Source organism: Aythya marila (assembly GCF_965140915.1).
Source record: "Aythya marila genome assembly, chromosome: 27".
In the NCBI taxonomy this organism is placed as follows: Eukaryota; Metazoa; Chordata; class Aves; order Anseriformes; family Anatidae; genus Aythya; species Aythya marila.
The window spans coordinates 2,487,062-2,511,515 of record NC_139068.1 but is presented as its reverse complement, the minus strand read 5'-3'; the positions used below and the strand labels follow the sequence as shown (position 1 = coordinate 2,511,515).

General features: G+C 44.9%; 1 protein-coding gene across 1 annotated transcript in view; it reads right to left on the bottom strand.

Moving 5' to 3' along the window:
- The window catches only part of LMNB2 (lamin B2), a 29,271-nt gene extending 16,540 nt beyond the window's left edge, over window positions 1-12,731 (bottom strand). Inside the window, exons 1-2 of the mRNA XM_082780076.1 lie at window positions 12,360-12,731; window positions 3,113-3,249 (exon numbers count right to left, since the gene is read on the bottom strand). Coding sequence (XP_082636202.1) covers window positions 3,113-3,249; window positions 12,360-12,560 — 338 coding nt within the window. The 5' untranslated portion in view covers window positions 12,561-12,731. The remainder of the gene's footprint in view (window positions 1-3,112; window positions 3,250-12,359) is intronic.
- Window positions 12,732-24,454: the final 11,723 nt, after the last annotated feature.

The window sequence follows — 24,454 nt, the reverse complement described above, 5'->3', positions numbered from 1 at the left end:
TTGAAGGCATCTCTTGGAACTTGGCTATATTCGTGGCAGTAGCTAGAAAAGCCCTACAAGCTTGTAGCTCCACAACTAAAATTCAGTTCAGTTTAATCCTCAGGAAAAACTTCCCTGCACCCTTTTCAGCCATTGTTTTCTCCTACTGTGACTCCCCCAACTATCCATTTTCTTCCCTCTCTCACATGGGAGACCAAAGGAAAGATGCCCCAAGACAGAAGCCTGCTGTCTCCTTTCCCAGGAACCCAATCTATTCCAAGCAATAAAGGGAGCAGCAATGCCTGGGATCCCTCCTGGCATCCCTAAGCCTGCTGCAAGCTTGAAAGAGACACTGAGGTAATTGTAAGCAACCATAAATTATAGGCTGACCTGCTCTTCCATTATACACAAAGCACTGACCTAAACTTGGCATGGGACCAGAAGCATCTGTCAGCTTGGGCAGGGAGGATTTTGGTCATCAGCTGGCTGTCAAGAGGACACCCTGCAAACAGACTTTTCAAAGCTGTGTTTGCAAGACTCGTATCTGAGATCTGGCCACATCACGAGCATAACCTTCCCTATGTCCCCAGACAGACACAGCAGGAATACTCCAAGTACCTTACGAGCATCTTAAGGGACTGGAAGCAACTTGGTAGAAGAAAATTCAAAGCCAAGAAAGAATTCAATTCTACTCCTATAAACTAACAACAGACAAAAAGAAGTGTACTTTCCTCATATTTAGCCTATGAGCAGAATTACCCTGTCAAGTCAGTGAAGTGACAGATAATGGTACTCAACTCAATTGTCCAAGAAAAGTGCACAAAAGGGAGATAACTCGAGGGAAAACACCATTGCCACCACTTCAAGTGCACAACGTTCTACAAAATATTTGCAAAGTCTCTTAGTGCTGTCAAAAGCCTAAAGAACAGGAGACAACTTGCAGTGATTCTCATCAGCTGCAAAGCAAAGACAGTTCTGACAAAAATATCTTAAAGCATAGAAATACACCCTGCAGAACAGGAAACATGAACCAAATTCCTGGAGATACTGGGGCTGTTCGTTTCTGGACCTTGCATTAAAACCCACGCAAGCAGAATATTTGCTATCACCAGGACAACCCTGATGTCCATCTAACTCTGACTGCCATGCAAAACATAATATCTGAAATCAACATTAGGACTGTGTCCTGGTTTCAGTTAGGACAGAGTTAGTTTTCTTCCTAGTAGCTGGTAGGGTGCTGTGTTTTGGCTTAGGATGAGAAGAGTGCTGATAACATGCTAATGTTTTAATTGTTGCAGAGCAGTGCTTACACCAAGCCAAGGACGTTTCAGCTTCTCACTCTGTCCTGCCAGCAGGCAGGCTGGGGGTGCTGCAAGAACTAGGAGGGAACAGACCCAGAACAGCTGACCCAAACTGACCAAAGGGATATTCCACCCCATCTGGGGTCATGCAAAACAATATATAGGGGCAGCTAGCCAGGGTGTGAGGGCTAGACTGCTCAGGGTTCGGCTGGTGAGCAACTGCATTGTGCATCACTTGTTTCATACACATTATTATTCTTTGTACTATTATCATCATTATTGTTATTATTTTTCTGTCTTAATAAACTTTTATCTCAACTCACAGGCTTCACTTTCCCATTTCTCTCCCCCATCCCAGAGAGGAGGGGAGAGGGTGAGCGAACGGCTGTGTGGTGTTTAGCTGCCGGCCCAGTTAAACCACAACAGACTGCTGGCCCATGGCTTTTAAGCAAGAAGTTAGCCCCAACAAGAGGGACATGGAAGTAGGACCGGGTGGTATTTGTCTCACGTAACTTCAGATGCCTACACACACCACAAGGTCTTTTTATGGTTAACAAAGGCCTCAACAAGAGCCAGTAAATATTAAAGCACAATTCTTCCAACCACATGCAGGCAAATTTTCTGATATGAAGCATGCACCAAGTTCAATAGGCTTTATGGTGACTTATTCAAACAGAGATGTTTACACTACAGATATTTCATATTTGGCCATTTCATTTAGGAGCAAAGTCCACAAAGTCTCTCTGATGGCTGACTTTAACAACAGGGTCCAGCACAGAAAATAAAGATCCAGTGATGGAAAACAACAAAAATGCTCCATCATAAATAAATTAGCTAGTCAGAAAAAAATATATATATATATATATTTCATTATTTGTATAACCAGTTAAATGCAAATGAAGAAGGAAAATGGGAGACTTACGGTAGGCTTGTACTGGCATTGCCAGACTAAGAGCAATTTTATGTCCAACAGTGTTTACAAACATACTGACTTGCTCAGGAGAAATCTGTACATCCCAAACCTTATCTACTAAAACAGGTACCAAAATTCAATCAGAAGCAAAAATCTTTTTGCCATGTCATATATTCACTTTTAAATTAATTTTCAGCTGCTAAACAGTATTTGAGCACAAAGGCTCCCTAGTGCAAACAGAAATAATGGATTACATTGGCTTCATTAGCCTGTTTATTAGGTCAATTATCTTTACTGCAGACTAAACAGGTTTTTTTTTTTTTTTTTTTTTGTTTTGTTTTTTTTATGTAGTCACTACAATGTCTCTTACAGCACGCTTATGCTGTAGCTTCATGCATTTTCAAGCCAACATCGCTTCTACATTCCCAGTGTGCTCAGGGCCATGAATTTCCCTTCTCCTTCATTTCTGCTATCAGACATGCACTGGACCAGACAATACAATTGACACTGTTTAAAAATTAACCTTCCTTGGATGGGTTAATTTTAATCTAGTTTCTCGATCCATTTTACTGAATAGCTGCATGCGTGCACACTCACATCAGAAGAGGCACAACAGGACAGAAGTGGGCACAATTGATTGTTTCAGCATCTAGATTTCAAATTGCTCATCAAATCACAGTTTATTAATCTTCCATTTACATGTATGTTTGTGTACATACCAAGCTGATCATTTGCTCTGACTAGCTGTACATTCTGAGGAATTCCCCTCTACAAGCCTGCACCTTCCCATTGATCTGTAACACTTCCAGAAGTCACCCACTAAGGCATTTTAAGAAGCATCAGCAGCATCGGTCACGCTGCAAATATTGCCCATTATCATATTAAAAAACAAAAAATGATCACACAGGGCTTTCCTTACCTTTTATTGAACTCCTCAAGTTCTGCTCTCAGTTTTCCGATTTCAATCTGTAATCTAGCCCTCTCTTTGGCGGTTTCATCCAGAACTCTTCGAGCATCAGCCAGTTCAGACTCATAGAGACTCTTGATTCCACTCACCTGAAGTAAAAAAAAAAAAAAAAAAAAAAGTATTCAGACATGAGAACATCCCAAAGACTAAGCATCAAAGAACTGAAATGGATTAACAGGTTTCATTTAGCTTTCCTTAAAAAGAGTGTATGATATGACTTTGTTGCTTAAGAGCATTCTATATTGAACATTTTCAATTATTATACCCCTACAGTTAGCTGTGATCTAGTCCCAAAAGACAATATTTCAGATTTATTCCCAGTGGAACGTAACAAAATATACCAAGTTTGAAGTGTGCAAGTCTTCCAAAGAGATCAAGTGAAGCAAACCGGCACACCCTACAGATAGACCTTAAATTATTCACGCTTGTTTCCAAGATCGGTGCTTTGGGTGATTTTTTTGAAGCAGTAATATCATTTAAAAACAAACTATGACAAATATTTTCTGGAATACAGACTGAGGTCCAATTTAGCTCCACTGTTCTTGTACTATGAAGCAAAAAAGAAATTGAAATGAGATGAACTACAAAAATACGAACTGTTCAGAGAAACTCCCACTCCTGTACTCTACCTCAGAGGATAAGGATCTATAGACCTCTCCCTGTCCAGACTCAGAAAAAAAAAAATAAAAAAAATCTATTATCAGCCATTCAGACTGCAACAATGCACATCAAAGTCTTCAACACCTGTATTTTTTATTTATTTATTTATTTTAGAACATGAGATCATTTGAAAGGTGTATCAGATAGCAAGAATTTCAAGATAAGATTGTTGGTATTGCTTCTATCAAAGGGTGCCACAACAGCTATTATTGATGTAAATTCAGACAGAGCAGTAAGGGAGTGGGACGAGCCAAAAGCCGAACATACCAACTTTAGGAAGAGAAATTTCATAAAGCATAAAATGTAGAGACAAGAAAGACAACTGTGTTGCTCCTAGGAGTGCCTATTTCAACAGAGTGGCACCAATGACAGACTCAACCAACTGGTCTTCAAAAAGACTGATTAAAGGCAGTCAGGATATAATTCAGTTCTTGATAGAGTACATTTCACAACCCTTCTGAAATTAACTATGATACAACAGTCTGAGGGCTGAAAAGCCTTAGCTTGCAAGCACACTGCATACCAGAAACAACTTGGTTGGCTATCCATGCAATCTTACATCTTTCTCTAAAGAATTCATTTTTTCAAGCCTTATTCAACTTGTTTTGTTATTTTTTTTTTTTCCATAGCTGATAGACAGGAATTGCCTGTGACACAGGGCAATACAACTCTGCATTACCAGTTACAAGATTCAGGAAGTTCTACAAAGATGTGTATCTTGACTATGCTAAGATCCTTCATACAGCACTCCATTATGCCCAGAAGAAAACAGAGATTTTAAGGCTGTAAAGCCTTCCACTACAGACAACCCGTCAGTGAAAATACAGCATTTGCAAATACCAGTACAAAATCCAACTGTCCAAGGGCCAAGCACTGATTCTGTACCATCAAGTACTACATCCACAACGCTCCCTCCCTAATGCTGGCCACCTCCACACCATCACCCCTACAACTTTACATTTACTAAAATACTTGTGCTAGGATGTTCTGTGGGAGCTTGGGTCTGTGTTGCTGTAGGTTCAGAGAGATAACGTGAAATCCCAGTGAAGGACACAAGCACAAATCACTTCCCAGTCCTCCAAGGCATTCACCAGAATTGCATGTACAAAGAAAGCCTCTTTCCCCAGATTTTTGCAAACACTGCCACAAAAAGGTAACATAAGGATCAGAGCAGCAACAGGCAGTGAATGATTTACGCTTCATATTCAGGGCACTCCAAACACCACCACCACCAGAACAATATTATGAACTGTGAATAAACAAAATGCAATCCTTGTCTTGAAAGAAGATAGCAAGAGTGAACTAAAAATGGTATGATGCAAGCCATTTCAGAACCTACTGGTAAAAAGAGAACCAGAAACCATGCTACTTAATTAAAAAGGACTGACTCACATTGCTGTTGTAGTAACTTAGTATGTTTTTTTTTTTTTTTTTTCCCTGCTGTAGCATGTCAAGCTCTACTCTGCTCCTGTTCCAGTAACAAAGATGAGAAGGAAACACATAGCTCCAATTCACAGTCTGAAATGTTATCACGACAGCCACTTTCAGTAGCATTTTAAGCTAATCAGCAGACAGAAGTAACTGAGAAATGGGCTTCATCTAACCCGGCCTTGAACACCTCCAGGGATGGGGCATCCACAGTCTCTCTGGGCAACCTGTTCCAGTGCCTCACCACACTCTGAGTAAATAATTTCCTCCTAACCTCTAACCTAAATCTTCTTTTAGTTTAAAACCATTCCCCCTTGTCTTGTCATTATCTGACTGAGCAAGCAGTTGCTCTCCATCTTGTTCAACTAGTGACAGGACTAGAGGGAATGGCCTCAAGTTGTGCCAGGGGAGGTTTAGGTTAGAAATGAGGAGACATTTCTTCTCAGAAAGAGCAGTCAGGCATTGGGACAGGTTGCCCAGGGAGGTGGTGGAGTCACCATCTGGGGATGTTTAAGGAAAGGATGAATATAGTACTTAGGGACATGGTTTAGTGGGTGGTATTAGTGGTTGGGGAACAGTTGGACCAGATGATCTTGGAAGCCTTTTCCGACCTTAGTGATTCTATGACAATCCCCTTCCTCCCATGCTGGCCATTCCTCTGCTAATGCAGCCCAGGATGCAATTGGCCTTCTGGGCAGCAAGCATGCACAGCTGGCTCATATTGAGCTCTTTGCCCACCAGAACCCCCAAGTTCTTCTCTGCAGGGCTGCTCTCAATGAGCTCTTCTCCCACTCTGTGCTCGTATCTGGCATTGCCCCAACGCAGCTGCAGCACCTTGCACTTGGACTTGTTGAACCTCAGTAGGATCACATGGACCCATTTCTTAACTTGTGCTTGATGACATTTCTAGCCCATGCTGGCTACTCATTAAGAAAGACCAGAAAAATTAAAAAAAAAAAAAAAAAAAGAGAAAGGAATTGCCTAATCGCAATTCCCTGCAGAGGGCCACCAGATAGAGCCTACTTGTCCTTGAACACTCCTAAAGAATACTGGGTGCAAGAGAAAATTTCCAGTATCTTCCCTTTTTTTGGTCATTTTTTAAAGTATCAGTGAAATTATCAGGATGGATCATAGCTTAGAGGCAGAGATCCTTGCATTTCAACCCAGCTCTCTTGGACCCCTTTTCTCTTTGGAATCCTTTTTTTTGGCTTCTTGTATCCATCTGTTGCAGCACTCATCATGTGAACTATCCCACTTCACCTCCATGACTCCAGTGAGCTTGTAGTGACCCCAATGCCCTGTTCCTCCTGGTTGTTCCCCACATTGCACACATTAGTATCCAGATGTTTCAAAGAAGCACCATGATGATCCCCCAAGGAGAGCCCGAGAGCTTTCCCCACAAGGCTGTCCCACAGGCGCTTCCTTCTTTATGTGCCTATGTTGTGGACGATTCCATTTCATCCTTGTTCTGTTAATTACTGTCTCCTCTGTTCACATAACCCCAGGCCATTTGCCTACCTACCACTTCCTCACCAGATCTTAGAGGAACCTCTCTCCTCCTCATTATTCCTAGTTTGAAGTTCTTATCAGGCTGACCAGTCTGTTGGCAGAGATACCTTTGCCCTGCTTAGGTAGAACCTCTCTTCTAAGCAGTTGTCGATCCTGAAAGACGGCTCCATGGTTCTAGAAACCAAAATCCTGTTGTCAACAGCAGTGCTGCAGTCGACTGCTGCTCTGCAGGATCTGTCCTGTCACCCTCGAGCTCCACCTGCTCAGCAAACCATCCGAGCCTCCATCACACGAACAGTTGCCCACAGAGACGTGGAGTCAAACTCGATGCTCTCCAGGTCACCCCTGCCAGCATCACCTGGATGAGCAGCAGGGGTTAACAATCAGATGGCCAAACGAGTCTCAGGAGCTCCTCCGCAACTACCTGAATGCCCTGGTCAGCAGCAAACCTCCCCAGAAGGCAGGTCAGGTCCATTTTGAAAATGTAGGCACCGTCTGAAGACGGGGGAGAAAGGAAATGAGCACGTGAAGCACAAGAAAGCAGCAATATGTGCACAGAACACTTTGAAAGGCAGAACTGCTGGATGTTCTTAAGTCTACTTCAACCTTCCTACCTACTGTAACCCAACTGTGCTGAGAGCACTCAAGAAAGCCTGTGCAGCAGCTGAAGGGCAAACAAATGAACACAAGTGGTCCTACATCAATCACTTGAAAATCCTCAAGACATCACTCAGTGAAGACACAGGAGGCACACCAAGGCAACAAACCCACAGGCTAAGAAGCATGCCCGGTCCCCCAAGCAAGCCTGGACAAACTGGGTGAGGAAGCATTAATCAGATTAATGTGCATCAATGTGCCAGAGGTACGTGCATTCCCACCAGGTGTGGCTCCACATGCTCCTATTCACCTGCTACAGGCTGCTGAAGGACTATCAGACTCACCAAGAACACCTGTTAGGGCATGGGTACTCTTTTTTCTGATGTGATCCCACACATCCAGGCTATTGAAATGTCTGCCTAGGACCAGGCACTCATCAGCATCAACATCACTGACAAAGGTAGATCATTCCCATTTTGTCAGTAGTATCGCACCCGTTCAAGGAAATCTATAGGGTTGAGAACCAGCTTCTTCACAGAGAGATGCTTGGTGCCATGGCACCATCTGAGTGAAACTCTGCACATGAGGTCACAGGTCTTGGAGGAACAGGGTTGCCTTTGCCCAAAGACTTCAGTAAGACAGCTTATGCAAGCATTCTCCCTTCTTCTTCATCCAGGCACAGCAGTTCAGCAGGTGTGAAACTACTGCAGGAAAGTGAGCTGCATACAATCACCACCCTACAGATGATGTCCGCAGTGGCAGAAGACCCTTTATCCTTATGCCTTGAGGCTATGACTCAAACGACCCAGCACTCACAGAAGCATCTGAACACGTATTTCTCAGAGGTGGCAATGAGGTAGCATCAAAGCCACGTATCACAGCCCTGACAGTAGCTGTTTGCACAGCAGCTGCAGCACTGACAGGTAAGTGATAAACCAGGTGAGACCGCCGTGAAACTTTTGGTGGCTGTGACATACAAGGCTACAGCCACCTTCAGTGACACCCACAGAGGTGAGAAAACACAAGTGAGCAGGGAAGCCTGGAGACACTGCCTCTGCCACAAGTGTGATTGCTGCCAGTGCTGAAGTCTTCCAGGGATCTTCATGCCCCCTACTCATCCCACCCCTCTTCCTGAGGGTGAGAACAGCAGGATGTGCTCAGAACAGTGTACTAACCCCTGCCAGGCCTTAAAAATGCCTTTTCTGGAGTTAGGCAATCATAAGCACTGCAGTGGGAGGGAGGGTATTGGTAGTTCTAGCCACAAAGCCCAAACGCCAGAAGGTAAATGCAGAGGCTGGGAGACTGAGGAACCACTCACGGTAGGAGACGATCAAGCTTGCAGCCATCTGAGGAACCTAAAGGTGGACAAATCCATAGGACCTGAGGAGATGCCTCCAAGGGTCCTGAGGGAAGTGGCAGATGAAGTTGCCAAGCCACTAACCACCATAGCTGAGAAGTTGTGGCAGTCCAGTGAAGCTCCCACTGACTGCAAGAGGGGAAATAAAACCCCCATTTTAAAAAGGAAAAAAAAGGAAGACCTGGGAACTACAGGCCAGTCAGCCTCACCTCTGTGCCTGGCAAGACCATGGGGCAGATCCTCCTGGAAACTCTGCTAAGGGGCATGGAAAATAAGGAGGTGATTGGTGACAGCCAGCATGGCCTCACTAAGGGCAGATCATGCCTGACAGATCTGGTGGCCTTCTACAAGGGGGTTGCAGCTTTGGTGGATGGGGGAAGTGCAACTGACATCTACATGGGCTTGTACAAAGCATTTGAGACTGTCCCCCATAAAATTCTTGTCTCTAAATTGGAGAGACATGGATCTGACAGAGGGACAACTCAGTGGGTGAGGAACAGGCTGGATGGTCAAACAAGCAATGGACAATCACCCCTCTACCGATCCCATGACTTTTCCTACTGCTTTTCAGAACAGCCTTAAACCTCCCATTTGCCTTTGATCATAGACATGTCACCTGCTCTCAAGGCAGAAGTTTCAGGTGTTAATGCAGAGCCCAGAGGGTGAGCAGTCACTCCTGCTTGCAACCCCATGCCACACATCATTTGGATACTGAGGTTCTTCTGAAAATCTTCAGCCAGTATTAGGTTAAACTATCCCAAATAGTTCAACATGTGCAGCAGCAAACTGTCTCCTACCAACTATGTATAAGTGGTAAAAAAAAATAAAATAAAAAATACTCTGGAACAAAAGCTAACAAAAAATTAACCAGGCCTGCTCCCTGGTATTAAGAAAAAAAAATCATCTTTGATTCATATTGAATATTTAAGTGGATAATCAGGATATGGAAGTGTCTCAGTTTCTATAAAGCGCTGAACCATACCAGAATACCATCCTTCTTTTTGTGGGAAGGGAACAAGCACTCTACTCAGACTTACTCAACATTACACTATCACGACCAGCAGGTCATACATCATAGGCTTAAAGAAGTCAGATAACCCCTTTTAAACAATGTAGTTATTAGAAAGAAGAAAAAGTAGCAGACCTAATGCATACTGAAATTAAAGTCTTGAAGTGCAGAAAAAAAATCTGTAAAAGGTCAAGATAGTTATTAAATGTGGTAAATGTAACAAGAAGAATATCAGGAGGGAAAATGCAGATAACCACAGATAAGCCAGAGATATTCAAATATTTAGACAGCTAAAAAAAATAATCAAAGGAGACAAAACTTGCACACAGCTGAGGTTAACCAAGGGGAATTTTCACCATGAACACCCTGAAAGAAGAAAATAGTATATTTTAAACATGCAGGACTAATATAAAGATATAATGATGTACCCAAACAGTGTGCCAGTATAACTAGACTACACTTAATAGTGCTTCTGAATAGTAGTTTTTTTTGTTTGTTTGTTTTGCTGGTGGTCTTTTTTTTTTTTTTTTAAATTAGTATCTAATTTCATGCTAAGTCTGATTATTTTAGGAACACAACTTCTAATGGTGTTACAAGAAAATTGAGCTATCAGCACAAAATCCAGTTGACCAGTTTGGTTCTGAAAGGACAGGATTCTGCCACCCCAGGAAACCCGAAAACTGACAGCCACTTGAAGTTTTAAGGCTCGCACAACCTTGAATCACTGTCCACAATCCTGAATCAAAACACTGATAAGACTGCCAAGTCTCTCATTCCAGACACATGTATAGAAAAAAATAAGCTGTCCTAAAAGGAAAGGGGAAGCATTTAACAGATAGTCCAGGAAGCAAGTGAAATATCTTACAGGCATTGGCTCTTAGCACAGAAGGGCTTGAGGAATCCTAGAATATGCCCAAGAATTAAGATTAAAAAAAAAAAAAAGTCTGGAATAAAAGTAAAGAAAGGAAAGCTCCAGGGTAACGTAAGCAAAGTATTTATATCAAAATCTTCAGAATCTTCAGGCTTACTTTCCCTAATTACTGCATCTGAGTATTTTTCCAGAATTGGTAACACAAAACAGTTATTAGAAGGTGGTTTAATTTATACTAGATGTAAGATTATTTTTGTGTGTTGTGCTTGCCCTGTTCTTCCTCTCATTCCATATGTTCTTGTTAATGGAATTATATTCTGCCTCCTATATTTGAAGCATGCAATCCCTGTTTTTATCTCCAGCCTCCAGCAATCTACAACTCAGAAGTTCCCTGAACCAGACATGGTTATTCTGTTTATAGCATGATTTCACACAGAACAAGTAACACAGGCAATTTTTTATGTTTCACAATACCTAGTTATCTCGAAAACACTGAAGTTATATTACAACATTAAGTGATACACATGCATTTCAAGGTACTTTGGTGTACACTGACTGCAGGTAGGCTGACCACTCCCCAAACAAGCCATAGCCACATCTGGCCTACTTAAACTGAATTACATGAATGGAAACCCTTCTCCCCCTACCATCACCAAAACAGATCCCTTAAAAAAAAAAAAAAAAACCCTACATTAGTGCCACAGCAATCCTTCACATCACACAAGTTTCAATGCTGCTATCTGCCAGCTTTCCATGAAAATTTAACTTAATTAAGTTTAATTTGTGAAGTGGGACACCTTACCTCGTAGACCGCCTCCAAGAGATGGAGGAGGGCTTGAGCTGGTACAGGATGGGTGGGACTGCCCCCAGCTGCACCCCTGACTACACCCTTCCTCCATAGGGGAAGGGGAGTCCTGGGGGAAAGGAAGAGAGGAGGGAAAAGCAAAACATGGCTTAGAGAAAAAGGACCAGCCAGTCTGCCTCCCGGATCACAGGGAAGGGACCAGATCCCCTTCCACACTAACGGATTTGATCCATGGCATTTGAAGGGACTAAGAGAGATTTTCTCTAGTTATAACCAAAGTTGGCATCAACCCTTTCAAATTCTTCACCTCATCGTAACAGCCACAGGGCAGAGAAAAAAAAAAACAAAAAAAAAAAACACAAAACTTGACAGTCTGTTTGCTACAACTCACACGACGCGGGGGTCCAAGCGCTCAGCCTTGTTTTACCTGTGACAGGGGAACGGGCTACAAACTACAGCGGAGAACCAGCATGCAGCAGATGAGACCTGCCCGAACGTTTCGATGCCTCCGAGAGCCGCATTTTGGGCGGCAAGCCCTACCCGGCCAAAAGGAGAAGGGCGGCGGGCGGCTCCAGCCCGGGCGCCCGCCTCAGGCTCCTTCCCGCCTCACGAGTTTCCCCTCGCTGCCGAGCCCGGCCTGAGCCCAGCTCCGCGCGCCGCCAGCAGCCCCTCAGCCCGGCATCGCGGCCCCTACGGCTCCCTGAGGGGCCACATAAAATCAGGGTGGGCACAAAAACAGGCTGGGATTTCTACAAACCCGGCCCGCGGAGCCTCCACAGCGCGGCCCGCGCCGGGCGGGAACGCGGAGGAGCCGCGGGGGAAGAGGTCGGGCGAGCCCCAGGGCCGCGGACTCCCCCCTTTTTTTCGGAGGGAGCGGGGAAAACGCCTCCAGCGAGCCGCCGTCGTTACCCCTCCCGCCTCAGGAGCCCCGGGAGGGGGCCCGCAGGCCGCCCTGGGCCGTACCTCCCGAGTAGTGACCTCCTCCTTCTCGGAGATCTTCACCAGCAAGCGGTCATTCTCCAGCTCCAGCGCCCGCACACGGTCGATGTAGACGGCCAGGCGGTCATTGAGCTGCCGCAGCTCCTCCTTCTCCTGCAGGCGGGAGATGCGAGTCGGCGACAGCGGGGTCCCGCCGGGGGTGCCGCGGCTCGGGGTGCCTGACATGGCGCTCGCTTGGCGGGCAGGCGGGCAGCGGGCTCATTCAATCCAGCCGCACCGGGGGAGGAGGGAGCGGTAAGATGGCGGACATCGCCTCCCCCACCGCCGCGCCGCCTGGGAAATGAAGTCTCGGCGCCAAGATGGCCGCGCTGCGCCGCAGGGCGCGCCGGGAGGCGCAGTTCTCCTTACGCCCTCCATTTTGTGGGCTGTGGGCGGCTGGTGGGGCTGCGTGTGCCCCTCGCCTGGAATTGGGAGTTTGTAACGTGCTTTAAAGGCTGGGTTGGGCTGTCGTGGCTATGAATAAAGCACAACGTTAAAGCGAGCAGTCCTGAAAGTGGTGTTTTTACTGCAAACGTGAGGGATCGGAGCTATGGGTCAGGGCTGCTCCTCAAGTGTTTATTGGTGCTTGGATCTCAGCAGCAGATCCTAGTGTGTTGTGCAGAGCAAGTACAAGCAGTGCTCCTGCTCCCCACCTCACCCCCAGCTCCTGGGGTCCTGCAGTGATCCTGCTGAGGTGCTGCGAGCTGCCAGGGATGCAGAGCAGCTGCTCCTTGCTATGATCTGCCTCTGTGCTGTGTTAACAAAGCCCCATGCCCACCAAAAATGTACAAATAGACCTGTACAGTCAGCAGCCTTCCATATCCTCCAAGGGAAGCATTGATTTGAAGTGATGCTGTGTTCATAATTCTCACAATTTTACTGCATTCAGCTCTGGGGCCCCCAGCACAAGAAGAACAGAGGGACATCTTAGAACAAGTCCAGAGATGGCCTCCAAGATGATCAAGGGGCTGGAGCACCTCTCCCATGAGGACAGGCTGAGGATTGTTCAGCCTGGAGAAGACAAGGCTTTGGGGAGAACTTACAACAGCTTTCCAGTACCTAAAGGGGGCTTCAGGAAAGCTGGGGAGGGACTCCTTGTTAGAGGGTGTAGTGACAAGGAGTAATGGCTTTAAACTAAAAGCGGGTAGATTTACATCATGTATAAGGAAGAAAATGATGATTTTCAGATGAGTGGTGAGGCACTGGAACAGGTTTCCCAGAGAAATTGTGGATGTCCCATCCCTGGAGGTGTTCAAGGCCAGGCTGAATGTGAGTTCGAGCAACCTGGTCTAGTGGGAGGTGTCCCTGCCCATGGCAGGGGGGTTAGAATTAGACGATCTTTAAGATCTCTTCCCACCCAAACCATTCCATAATTCCATGATTTTACTGAAAGTTGTAATATTTTTCTTATAGCATCTATTTTCACATTACATATCTAAAAGTGTTGTATCGGCCTGTTTTGAAGTGTTTATGAATTTGCTGTAATTCCTGTCTGCATTGAAATCCTGTAGGCCAGGGACCTGCTGTTTGTTTATAATGGGGGTAGAGCATTTCAAAATGAATACCAATTAGCTATTTCCAGGAGGGACTTTTTAGGAGTGCTGTTTTGTAGGTGTTAGAAACTTCCCCAGTCTTACTGAGAAGGTATAAGGCTTCCTAGCCTCCAGCCAGGCTGTTCAAGAAGGAAGTTATCCTGAGATCCTTTTGCCATCACAGGGAATGTAGCCAAATTTGTAAAAAGCCACTTGGAAGTTTTCACTTCCTAAATGCTCGAAGTATTATTTTCCCCAAAGCATATTTTTACTGAACATACACCAATTTCTGTCATTCTTGCACATAAACTACTATATATTGTATTTCCATTCTTATAAGCTAGTTCCTAATGTCACAAAACTTCTGAGGTTGAAAAGCACTTACTGCAGTTTTGCCTTTTGGCTACCAGAGCAGGCTTAGAAAAGGAAGATTTTCTGCCGAGAAGACGGAAAACTAGATACAAAATCAGTGGTATGTGAACAGCAAAGAAAAACAAAAAACAAACAAACAAACAAACAAAATAGTAATTGTGTGATGTAAACAGAAAGAAAGTGAGAAAATATTGCATGCAATATATGAAAACAAACTCATGGAGGCAGGCTGAACAAATAAGCACAAGTGTGTTTATCGTTAACACATAAGCTAGATGATTCTCATGTTAGAGGATCTGGGATCCTAAGATCAAGTACACCTCAATCTGGAAAAACCTCAGTACATCAATACTATGTCGTCGGTGAATAGCTTTTAGTCCCTATTGCAATAACTGCATATCTTTAGCAGTTGACCCATATAAACAGGTTTTCACCTAAGTATATCTATTTAAAAAATATGTATCCAATATGAAAGAGTTGTCTTGCCTTCCTCTCTTGAAAACAGAGCATGCCCTCCTGGCTGCAGATGATCCCACCAGGCCTTGGGTGTCATCTCTCCTAGGAGAGGGTTGGTTGCTTCTTCACCTCTGTCTCCTTCAGGGATTTCCACACTGAGCCTGTGAAGCTGTGGATGTCAGCAGGTTACTTGGAGGGAGTTTGTGAGAGATGAAAATAAGCACCTAGATCATTATGCCTGTCATTTCTATAGGCATTTATGCAATGTTGGTATTTTACCATTACTGTTATCAGATTTTCTGTGTCAGTGAGATCTGATAATAGGTTATACATGATTATAATATGATTACTGAGTGTGAAACACTCAGCAAACACTCAGTGTGAAACAGCTTCCTGACTGAACTCATAAACAGTTGTCTTTGTCTTGAAATGGATCCAGGAAATGACAAAGAAACGACAGACTACAAATCCCAGAGTGCTGTGGCCTCTCTGCTCAGCAGGGAGGTCTGACCCACCATCTGCCCGCTCAGGGCAGGGAGCCACACCAAGGACAGCCCAGGAGGCTCTGAAGCCACCTCCTTCCTCATTGTTTTCATCTGCGTCTCTAGATTTGAAGTACAGTGCGTTTTTTGAATTTCGGCGCCACTTGCAAACTGTAAACCAACTGCTGCTGGATCGGCTCCAGCCCCCAGCCTTTGCAGGAGCTGCCCGTGTGAGTCTGTGTCATTTCAAACGTAGCTGCCTTCCCCTGGGCGAAGCAAAGAAAAATGCTCGTGAGCCTCAAGCTGTGCACTTGGAATGAACTTTTTCTCTCCCAGCATACATTTCCCCACACCAGGAAAATCGTGGAAGACCACTAATAAAGTTTGGTTATATTAAACCAGAAGAAAAATACTTTTTGGAATGCTGAAAGCCTCTGAATAAGCATTTTTGGGCTAGCTCATTTCTTTTGTTATTTGATGTGACACCCTGCACATCTATCATATTTTGGAAATTCCTTTAAACCTTTTTCCTCATTTTGTTTGATAATGTAATTCATATATAAGTCCCCTTTGTTCAAAAAGTTTAGCCCAAACTCCTCCTGTTATTTTTTGTCAGATTTTTAAATGATGCCTTACTAACTTTGTATGTTTCAAGTTTGTTTGTTTTGCCATCTAATATTACCAGTTATTTTCATAGTGCTGATCCCATGTCACAGTAACATATTTTTTTTCACATGTTTCTTGAAATACCACTTAAGAGATGCGTGGATGTGGCACTTAGGGACATGGTTTAGTGGTAGACTTGGTAGTGTTAGGTGGATGGTTGGACTTGATGATCTTAAAGGTCTTTTCCAACCTAAAGGATTCTATGATTTAATATTTTCTACACTTCTTAGAAGGTGCCTTTCTTAAGCAGTAGCCAGAACATTAGCAAACTTTTGTCTTAGGCACTTGTCTTCCCTCCCTGTTTGCTGAATGTGTATTTTTGCTTTTCATACCTCTGCTAAAGAGAACAGTTTGAGAGTGGGATGGGGAAGAGGGGAAAAAAAGGAGGAAGGGAAGTGCAAAAGCCAATAGTCAGTAGATGACTGTGCTTCACATGGAGTACTACACATGCTTTACTGGTGGAATCAGCATCTGTTCAAATACTGGTCGTTTTGTATCACTGTGATGATATAGGTTAGTGTTGAACCAGAGTCAATTTGTCTCAATATTTAGCAATTAGTTTACTATTAAGGACCATGAGTTCAGTGGTACACAAAATAATTTAATACTAAAACTCCCTCTCTGCTTTCAGAAGGTAGAAATGATTTGCTACATAAGGGCACAATCATTTACTTTGTTGTCCCACAACAAAGGGACAGTCTAAGGATGTGTAAGCCTTACCCGCCTGGGGTGGCAGAGGGCCATGGCAATCAGTGGAGCTGTGTTCCTGGCTTTTCAGATTGCAAACTTGTTTGGAGCACATGAAGGCTGCTGTCTCATCAACTTTACCAGGTTTACTTTTCATGTAAAGCTGAGCACAGGCTGGTGCATGTACAGCTTTCATTCTGATATAAAGTCAGGAACTTGGAAGTGCCTAGGATCTGTTTTGGAGCCCTATATCAAAGGTACTTGCAACACCTGACTGTTTGGGTAGGTTAAGAATAAATTCTTGGGATGTCAAAGAACATAGGTAGCAGTGACAGGCTCTGCCTAGTACTCGAGTGCTTCTTCCCATTAGATAAATGAAAAAATAATTAAACTGGGTAATAAAGTCAAAGGAAAACCTCACATATCCTTTGACGCAAAGCATGTTCTCTGTCATTGGCCACTTTCCTGTACATTTTGATGTAAAGAGTTTTCTGATGCTGTCTTGGATTCCATAATGATTCTGACATTTTGACAAATCTGGGGACACGGGCTTTCCATTGCTGTTTCTTACCTCAACTGTTTTACTTTCTCAGCAGCTGCTGTCACGTTCTCTACTTTCTCATCCCACCCTTTGTTATTCATATGTCTTTCATAGCAAGATTGTCTCTGCCTTTCCTCTGGTCATCCAACTTCTTCTCTGCCTCATGTTCCTTATTTCACTCTGAACTGCCTAATTAGTTGATAGTCTCAGATACTTTCATTAATTTTAGGAAGGGACATGGATTGAACACATAGCACAAAACATTTTCCTAGCAGTCCACATTCAACCCAGCTCAGCGGTAATTTAAAAATTGCTACCAATGACTTAAAGACTGGAAGAAGTATTCATACTACACCACAGATTTCTGTTCCTGAATTCCAGCTTCCACTAAATAAAATTGCTTCCAGCAGGGAGATCTTCCTTGCCTGCTTATGAAAAAGTTTGCTAAGAGACATATAAAGAAGAGCAAAGAGGAATACAGTGCACAGTTGTGGGATTAAAGCAAACAGCTATTAGACTGTATGTAGAACAAGGATTTTTTCAAAACAAGACACCCTCTAATGTGTAGCAGATGTATTTATTTCTAATTTCCAGGCAAATAATGTTTGGCAGGACCCTTGGACAATAACATCCTTCTGCTACAGCATTTACCTCCTCACTGAGGCAGAATTCAACCTGTATCATGCTGGGAAATGCATTAACCAAGCCTGGGGAAGAGAATTCAGGTCTGTGCTTCAAATTGTTCACTCCTTTGTGGCAGAAAGGCAAGTGACTTTCAACGTCAGGAGGGCCTGGGCGTTTCTTTAGATTCTAGTACTGAAACCAGATCCTAGTCTCATGTGACCAGAAAGAACTGAGAATTTTATTAAAAAAGAACACCTCATTTTTTCCCATCTCAACAAAAAAAGGAAGAAGCTAGGGGCTTAGGGCTCCTCAATTTAAAAAAATCCTACCTCGTCACTTCTCCATGCAGTGATTTATCATCCTGCCTGCCAAAAAGCCACTTCCGTAACACGAGAGCAGTGGAGAGGTTTTCTTCAATAGAGCCTTTATCGGGCTAAGGAAGTGTACCATTAGGTACTGAGATTTCCCTTTGCTGGCTCCCCATAGCTCAGGAATTCTTCCAAAGTAATAGGAAGACAGACTTCTTGGCAATAAAGTACTGTGAAAATACCACTGAAAACAAATGAGGTGGCCAGGTAGGAACAATACTACCATTTCCTTCTAGTCTGGCTGCAGGCAGCCCTGGAGCCTGGGGAGGTCAAGTCTTCATGTGTATACCTAGCTGCTATTTGTGGAGGTGATAGCAAATTTAATCTAAACTCAAGGAAGGGTTTGTGCTTATCACCTTTAATGAAATGTTATACCAGTAAATTTGGACATTTTGAGTTTTGATTTTCACATTCTGAGTCTTATTCTAGTCAATAAAGGACATCCATAGCATTCCATGGAGTTCAGGCTCCCTCAAAACGAGCAAGTTCCTAATATTTTAGCTATTTGGTAGCTTGGAGTGCCTAGTGCAGGAGGGTGGGGGCTGGCTCTGAAACGCAGTTCCTCTGGGTTCACAAAGCTTGCTTTATCAGCCAGGAGCAATCCCAGCTCTGCCTGCCCCTAGGATCACTTAGATCATCGCCACTCCAGCAAAGCTGTGGGAGGGGAGCATGTAGTGCTCACACCCCCGCACTGTTATATAAAACCCTGGCACCGATCTCAAATGCTAGTGAAAACAAACCCAGTGTTTTTTTCAAAACAACCATTTGGCGCCTTATTTTCAAATCCTCAAACCAACTGCTGCTGGCTCTGTGCCCATCACCATAGAGCTACTTACATATTTTCCCCCAGCAGCTGTAATAACCTGCTACGTACCTCATGTCTAGCCAGGCAGGCTCAGGCTCTGTTGTGGTCTTGCTGGAGATAAGCAAAGATTTTATTCTGTTCAACAATCAGCCCCAAAACCTCAGTGTTAGGAACTCAGTTTTTAGCAAATAGAGGTAAAAGTAGAAATCTTTGGTTTCGCTTTGAAAGATAATTAGCCCATCATGCACAGTAACATGAGAAATGCTGTGTACATGTGGGATTCTTTGAGACAGCCTCTGTCAAAGGTACAGTTTACAGAGTAAACATATGTGAGGTGGGGAAGACAACATCTGTGGAGATAAAGAGGCATGTGCTTAGGATCAGTCTCTGTTGTGTATATTGTATGATTAATACAGGAGATGGGAAGAATGCATGCATGCATTCAGCAATTCCAAAGTGCACTCTGCCCTAAGACATCAGTGTGTTTTACAAAGGATAATATATCAAGCACTGTAATGGGCTTGCAACAAAATTCACGTGACTGTGAAATTTACACAGTTAATATCTGTGAAACCACCACAGTGCAGTGACAGAGTGACCATATTGCCTATTGGAAAGATGAAGATATCATGCAGTGGCAATGGGAGGCACGAATGTCATTGCTCAGTGGGCGATATGCCCAGGTGCAACCAATTTCACAGCTGGGCCTGCTCGGATTGAGTCCTTGAGCTCCCTCGAGTGCAAAAGATTATAACTCTGTGGAATCCAGAGAAACAACCTGTAAGCTTGAAGTATTGAGCTTCCCAATCTGCCAAGAGATAATAACTGACATGCATTTGCTAGCTGACAGTTCTTCTTCCCAAGAGAACAGACCAGCTCTCCCTCAGCATACCAGAAAGTGCATTGGGAGATTGCTTCAGTTTACCAGCACCGTGACCACTACCTGAGACACTAACCTCAGGCGTAGCCCCCCCCAGCCACAGTGTTACAACCCAGGGCAGATGTGCACAACCCCTGTGGCACATGTGGATGTGTTCTTGATGCCTGCTCAGCGTCTAGCACCCCTTCAGTGGTGGTCTCCAAGAGTGGTCTACCTGTAAGCACCCATCGGACGTGTGAGACCTGGACTCTGCCTGCCCAGTTTAAAACAGGTTAAGCTGATGTATGTTGGATGATAAAGAAGCAGTTGATAACCTTCGTTATGCAAGCGTTGCTGGTTTTGTATTTTTGTAGCATTTGTATGGGATACCAAGGTGAGCTTAGAAACAGTGCAAACTGCTAACTGGCTGCAGATGCTGAGGGACGCAGGGTTTGGTGTCAGGCTATGACCAGGTGAGGCCATTGACAGCTAATACCTACAATTTAACTTAAAAAGCAGTGAAGAGTTAAGTCTATAACCCCACTGTCACCTCCTGCAGTGCACAGCTGGCATCGCATACGAACTGCTACTTGTAGGAGCCTGGCTGCCTGCCCGCAAGTCAGCATGTGGATGGCTCCGTTAGCATCCTCATTCACACACCTACATCGTGCTGGTCTGAACAGGACTGCAGGGGCAAGGGCTCCGGTCTGTACAAGCCTGCAAAGCATTTGTGTGCTGCAGAGTATAAATCCCTACCTACTCTACCCCTCCCACTAAGCAAATACATTTTGTGTGAAATGTCACCCAGCGGTTCTGGTTCAGCAGCCACCCCGCCCAGTTTCCCAGTGGCCAGGGTTGGGTCTGCAGGACTGTCCTGAGGCCAGAGGGGAGAAAACCTCCACCCTGCAGCTGGCAAGGAGCTGGAATGTCTTCCAGTGTAGCAACTGGGTGCCTGGAGAGGCACCTCAGTGAGACTCAGGACATCTTTGGCTGAATGACCAGAAAGCAGGACTCCCACATGGAGAAAATCTTATGTGAAAGGTCTACATTACATGGGCCACTTAGGGGCACTGTGACTGTTTACCTATTTGCCTTTTCTGTCTTTTCACAGATCTCTTGAATTCAGTTTCTTTTTTTCTTTCCAGGTTTTCTCCACCCTGCACATTTCTCCTTTGATGTTGACAGCTAGCAGCACCCTGGCCATACCAACCAACTCATGACCAACTTTCCTGTTCATTCTTGTCAAAATGCCTTCTTATGTAAAATCAATAGCAACATTTGCTTTCCACAGTGCTCTCCTGTTGGTGTGTGAACAAGAAGGATCAACACCTCCTTGGGAGGTGGATACCCCCATTACTCTACTTCCTTCTACTCTGGACACAATCTTGCAGAGTTGTCCTTGCAATCCTTGACCTTTCAGTTGGGTCTTTTCCTGTAAAAACTTACTTTGGGAAGGACCTCCTCTTTGTAGTCTCCCGTTTTACCCAACCCTTGCATCATTCTTGCTGCTTTAGTGTTGCACAGTCACTGTAGCCTCTGGGGCAGAAGAGCATCTCTCCCCTCCCTTCTCCTTGTCGTCTCACTTCTACAGCTAGGATTTAGTGCTGCTTCCCTGCTTTTTATCCATCTTTTCCTCACTCTACCTTTCCTGCCTCCATAACCGGTGGCTGCTTCCTCCCCATCCGGTGGTCACAGGTATGTCCTGGGCTCTTCAGATGTCCCCAGGCAGCAGCAATGAAGCGTGGGCCAGTAATGCATTCGTGCAAGTGAGAAGTGGGAAAAGTTGAGTTTCTAGCTGCCTGGTGGTGTGTGGTGTGAGCAGACAGCACAGCTTTCTGCAGGCTCCCTGCAGCTGATCCTCTGGGGCAGTGTCACTGGAGACAGACAGGGCTGAGCTGGGGAGCTCTTCTTGACTCCACCAGGGCTTGCTGGTCTCAGGCTGGGTGGGAGACTTGCTTAATGGGAGCAGTTCTGAGCAGGCAGTGACCGTCCACAGGTAATACCATTTCAGACAAATGCTGCAGGAGAGCCCATGCCAGAGGGATGAGGGATCCCTTCACACAGACACCACACAGCCTGGGATGTACACATATCCACCTGCACAGAGCACAGCAGCTTGTAACAATTGTTCTGTTCCTGTTGCAGGCTGCCGTGCCCAGGTAAAGGAAAACAAGAAACGAGGGCCAGCTCTCAACTTCCATCTGAGAAACCTTTACATCCTCAGCAGCAGCAGCAAATAGGGAGGTAAGTCACTGCTGAAGGGTGTGCTGGCAGAAGGGAGAAGCAGTATGTGATACACCGGTACAGCAGCTGCAGGGGAAACTGAAGTCCTCCTCTATGCAATACCCTACATAAAGAAAGGAGATTTGCTTCTCCAAGCAATATCCTTTTACCCAAGCTCAGCCTTTTTACTTGGAAGTGATGAGCAACTTGGAAGGAAGACCAAAGCTCAGGCATATGCAATTGCAGAAGAGGATCAAAAATTAAGACATTCCCTTGCATGGCAGCAGAGTTTAAGTACAGTAGCCCAGATTGTACGAACCAACCTCCGCAGCCCTGGAAGGGTTAAATTATTTCCTGCAATAGCAGCAACCCTCCTGAAATGGCAGCTGCAGGTGGTTCCTATGCTCGGACAGAGGAGGCATTGGACTGGCCAGGTGGATGACAGCCATCGTTCAGCAGCAGCCCCAAGGAACAGGCAGGGGTTGTTGTCCAGTTTTTCCTGGAGCAGGTGGGCTCAGGAACAGATGCTGGTATGGGACAGCTTGGGTGATGGCTTTAGCACTGTGCCTGTGCTATAAAAGGCTACAAAAGAAGCCTGTGCACGAAGCATAGCACCAGAGACATACGTTGGCTTCTCTGTTCGGTGGTGTTAACAGAGGGGGACTGTCATCTGCCTTTCCCCTCTCGGGAGTGCTGTTTTCTTGGTTTCTGTATGTGTGTCTGTATGTCCACGCACTTGCACTGCTTCAGAGGGCAGATTTTGGTTCAAGTGGAGCAGCTGGTGCCCTTGTTTATGGGGTCACATAAGAGAAGGATTCTGCTTTTTTTTTTTTTTTTTTTTTGGTTTGCTTATTTATTTATTTTTATTTTCTGGACAGAAGCTGCTGGTTTCTGATTTTGCTATTGGAAGTCTTGCAAGATACCAAATATTTCAGGGTGATATTTTCTCAACCCCAGTTTACTTACCAAGACCAGAGCTTTCTTTAAATTCAGTTCAAATGGCAAGAATCAAAGACCAATGTAAAAATTTCTCTACAATGTGCAAAGCAGTGTTTTGTATAAAGTGTGCTTAAACTTGCCTAATAAACCACCATCAAAGAAAGTGTTTTGGGTCTCTAACTGCCTCAAAGCAGTGAAAAACTTTGTGAAGGAGATGGTGAACAACACAGTCCAGCAGAAGCCAGCCAGAGGTCAGCCTGGCTGGGCTAAGACTGATGCAGCACGTTCCTGTGCACTGAGGCTTGCGTAGCAAACACTATGTAGGAGATAGACAAAGCTGACAAAGACAGTGGAGTCATTCTTACATAGGAAGGCTGTTTTTATTAAAGATCGAGTAGTGGGGAATCCTCAGCTTGCTTGGGCAAGGAAGGGCCACCCTGATTTGGCTCTGATCACTCCCCAGACAGCCCCATTGCACACCAAGGATCCTCTCCACCTTCAGCATCTCACCAAGAGAAGCTGCGGGGACCCATTCCCTAGCTCTCTCCTGTCCCCTCAGAAGAGCACAGTAGAGCAATGGTGGCAACTGTGACAAAGTGCCCAAGCTGTGCCAGCATAGCACTGCATGCCTGTGAGAGGGGCACAATCAGAATCTCAAGTTTCTGTGTCTGACAGCCACAGTCACTTTTTAGATGGCAGAGAGATGTTATCACTGCTCCTGTCCCCACATCCTCTTTTCGGAGCCCTGTTCTAGCTGTTCCTGTTCTTGGTGCGTTCTTGGTGCATGGGGGTATTTTCATCCCTAACTGTGATGATCTCAGTTGCAGAAATACCGCATATGATGAGTCCTGTGATGGTTACGTTCGTGAGTAATTGTTTCCTGGAAGACAGTGCAGCTCCATCACTTGGGGAAACACCCTGCAAGAACATACAAAGTTGAGCTGATAAAACACATTAGCACGTGAGAGCAGACCTCAGTGCAGATCCAAACAGCTCAGATCCTTGCAGAAGTGAGTGGAGCTCTCAAGAGTTTTAGGTCTAGAAGGGACAGCCAGGAGAGCACTGGGAAGCAGCACTTCCCAACAAGATTGGTGCACTGAGAGCAACAAGGTCTCAGCTCAAAGGGGAGGCCTCTGGCTGCCTGTGGGAATGGTGCTGAAGTATTTTCACACTGGTTGCTGTGTGTATTTTTGTTAATTAACCTAAGACAGCAGACTTTAAATTTAAAGTGTCCTGGATTTAGGCATGAGGCTGAGCCTCCTTCATGAGCAATCTCCTTCTTGCCTTCCTGATGCCCAGCTCTACCAGTTTCCCTGGATCTGCTGTCTCACAGAGTCACAGAATCACAGAATTGTCTATGTTGGAAGAGACCTCAAGATAATTGAATCCAACCTCTGACCTAACACTAGCAAGTCCTCCACTAAACCATATCGCTAAGTTCAACATCTAAATGTCTTTTAAAGACCTCCAGGGATGGTGACTCCACCGCCTCCCTGGGCAGCCCATTCCAATGCCTAACAACCCTC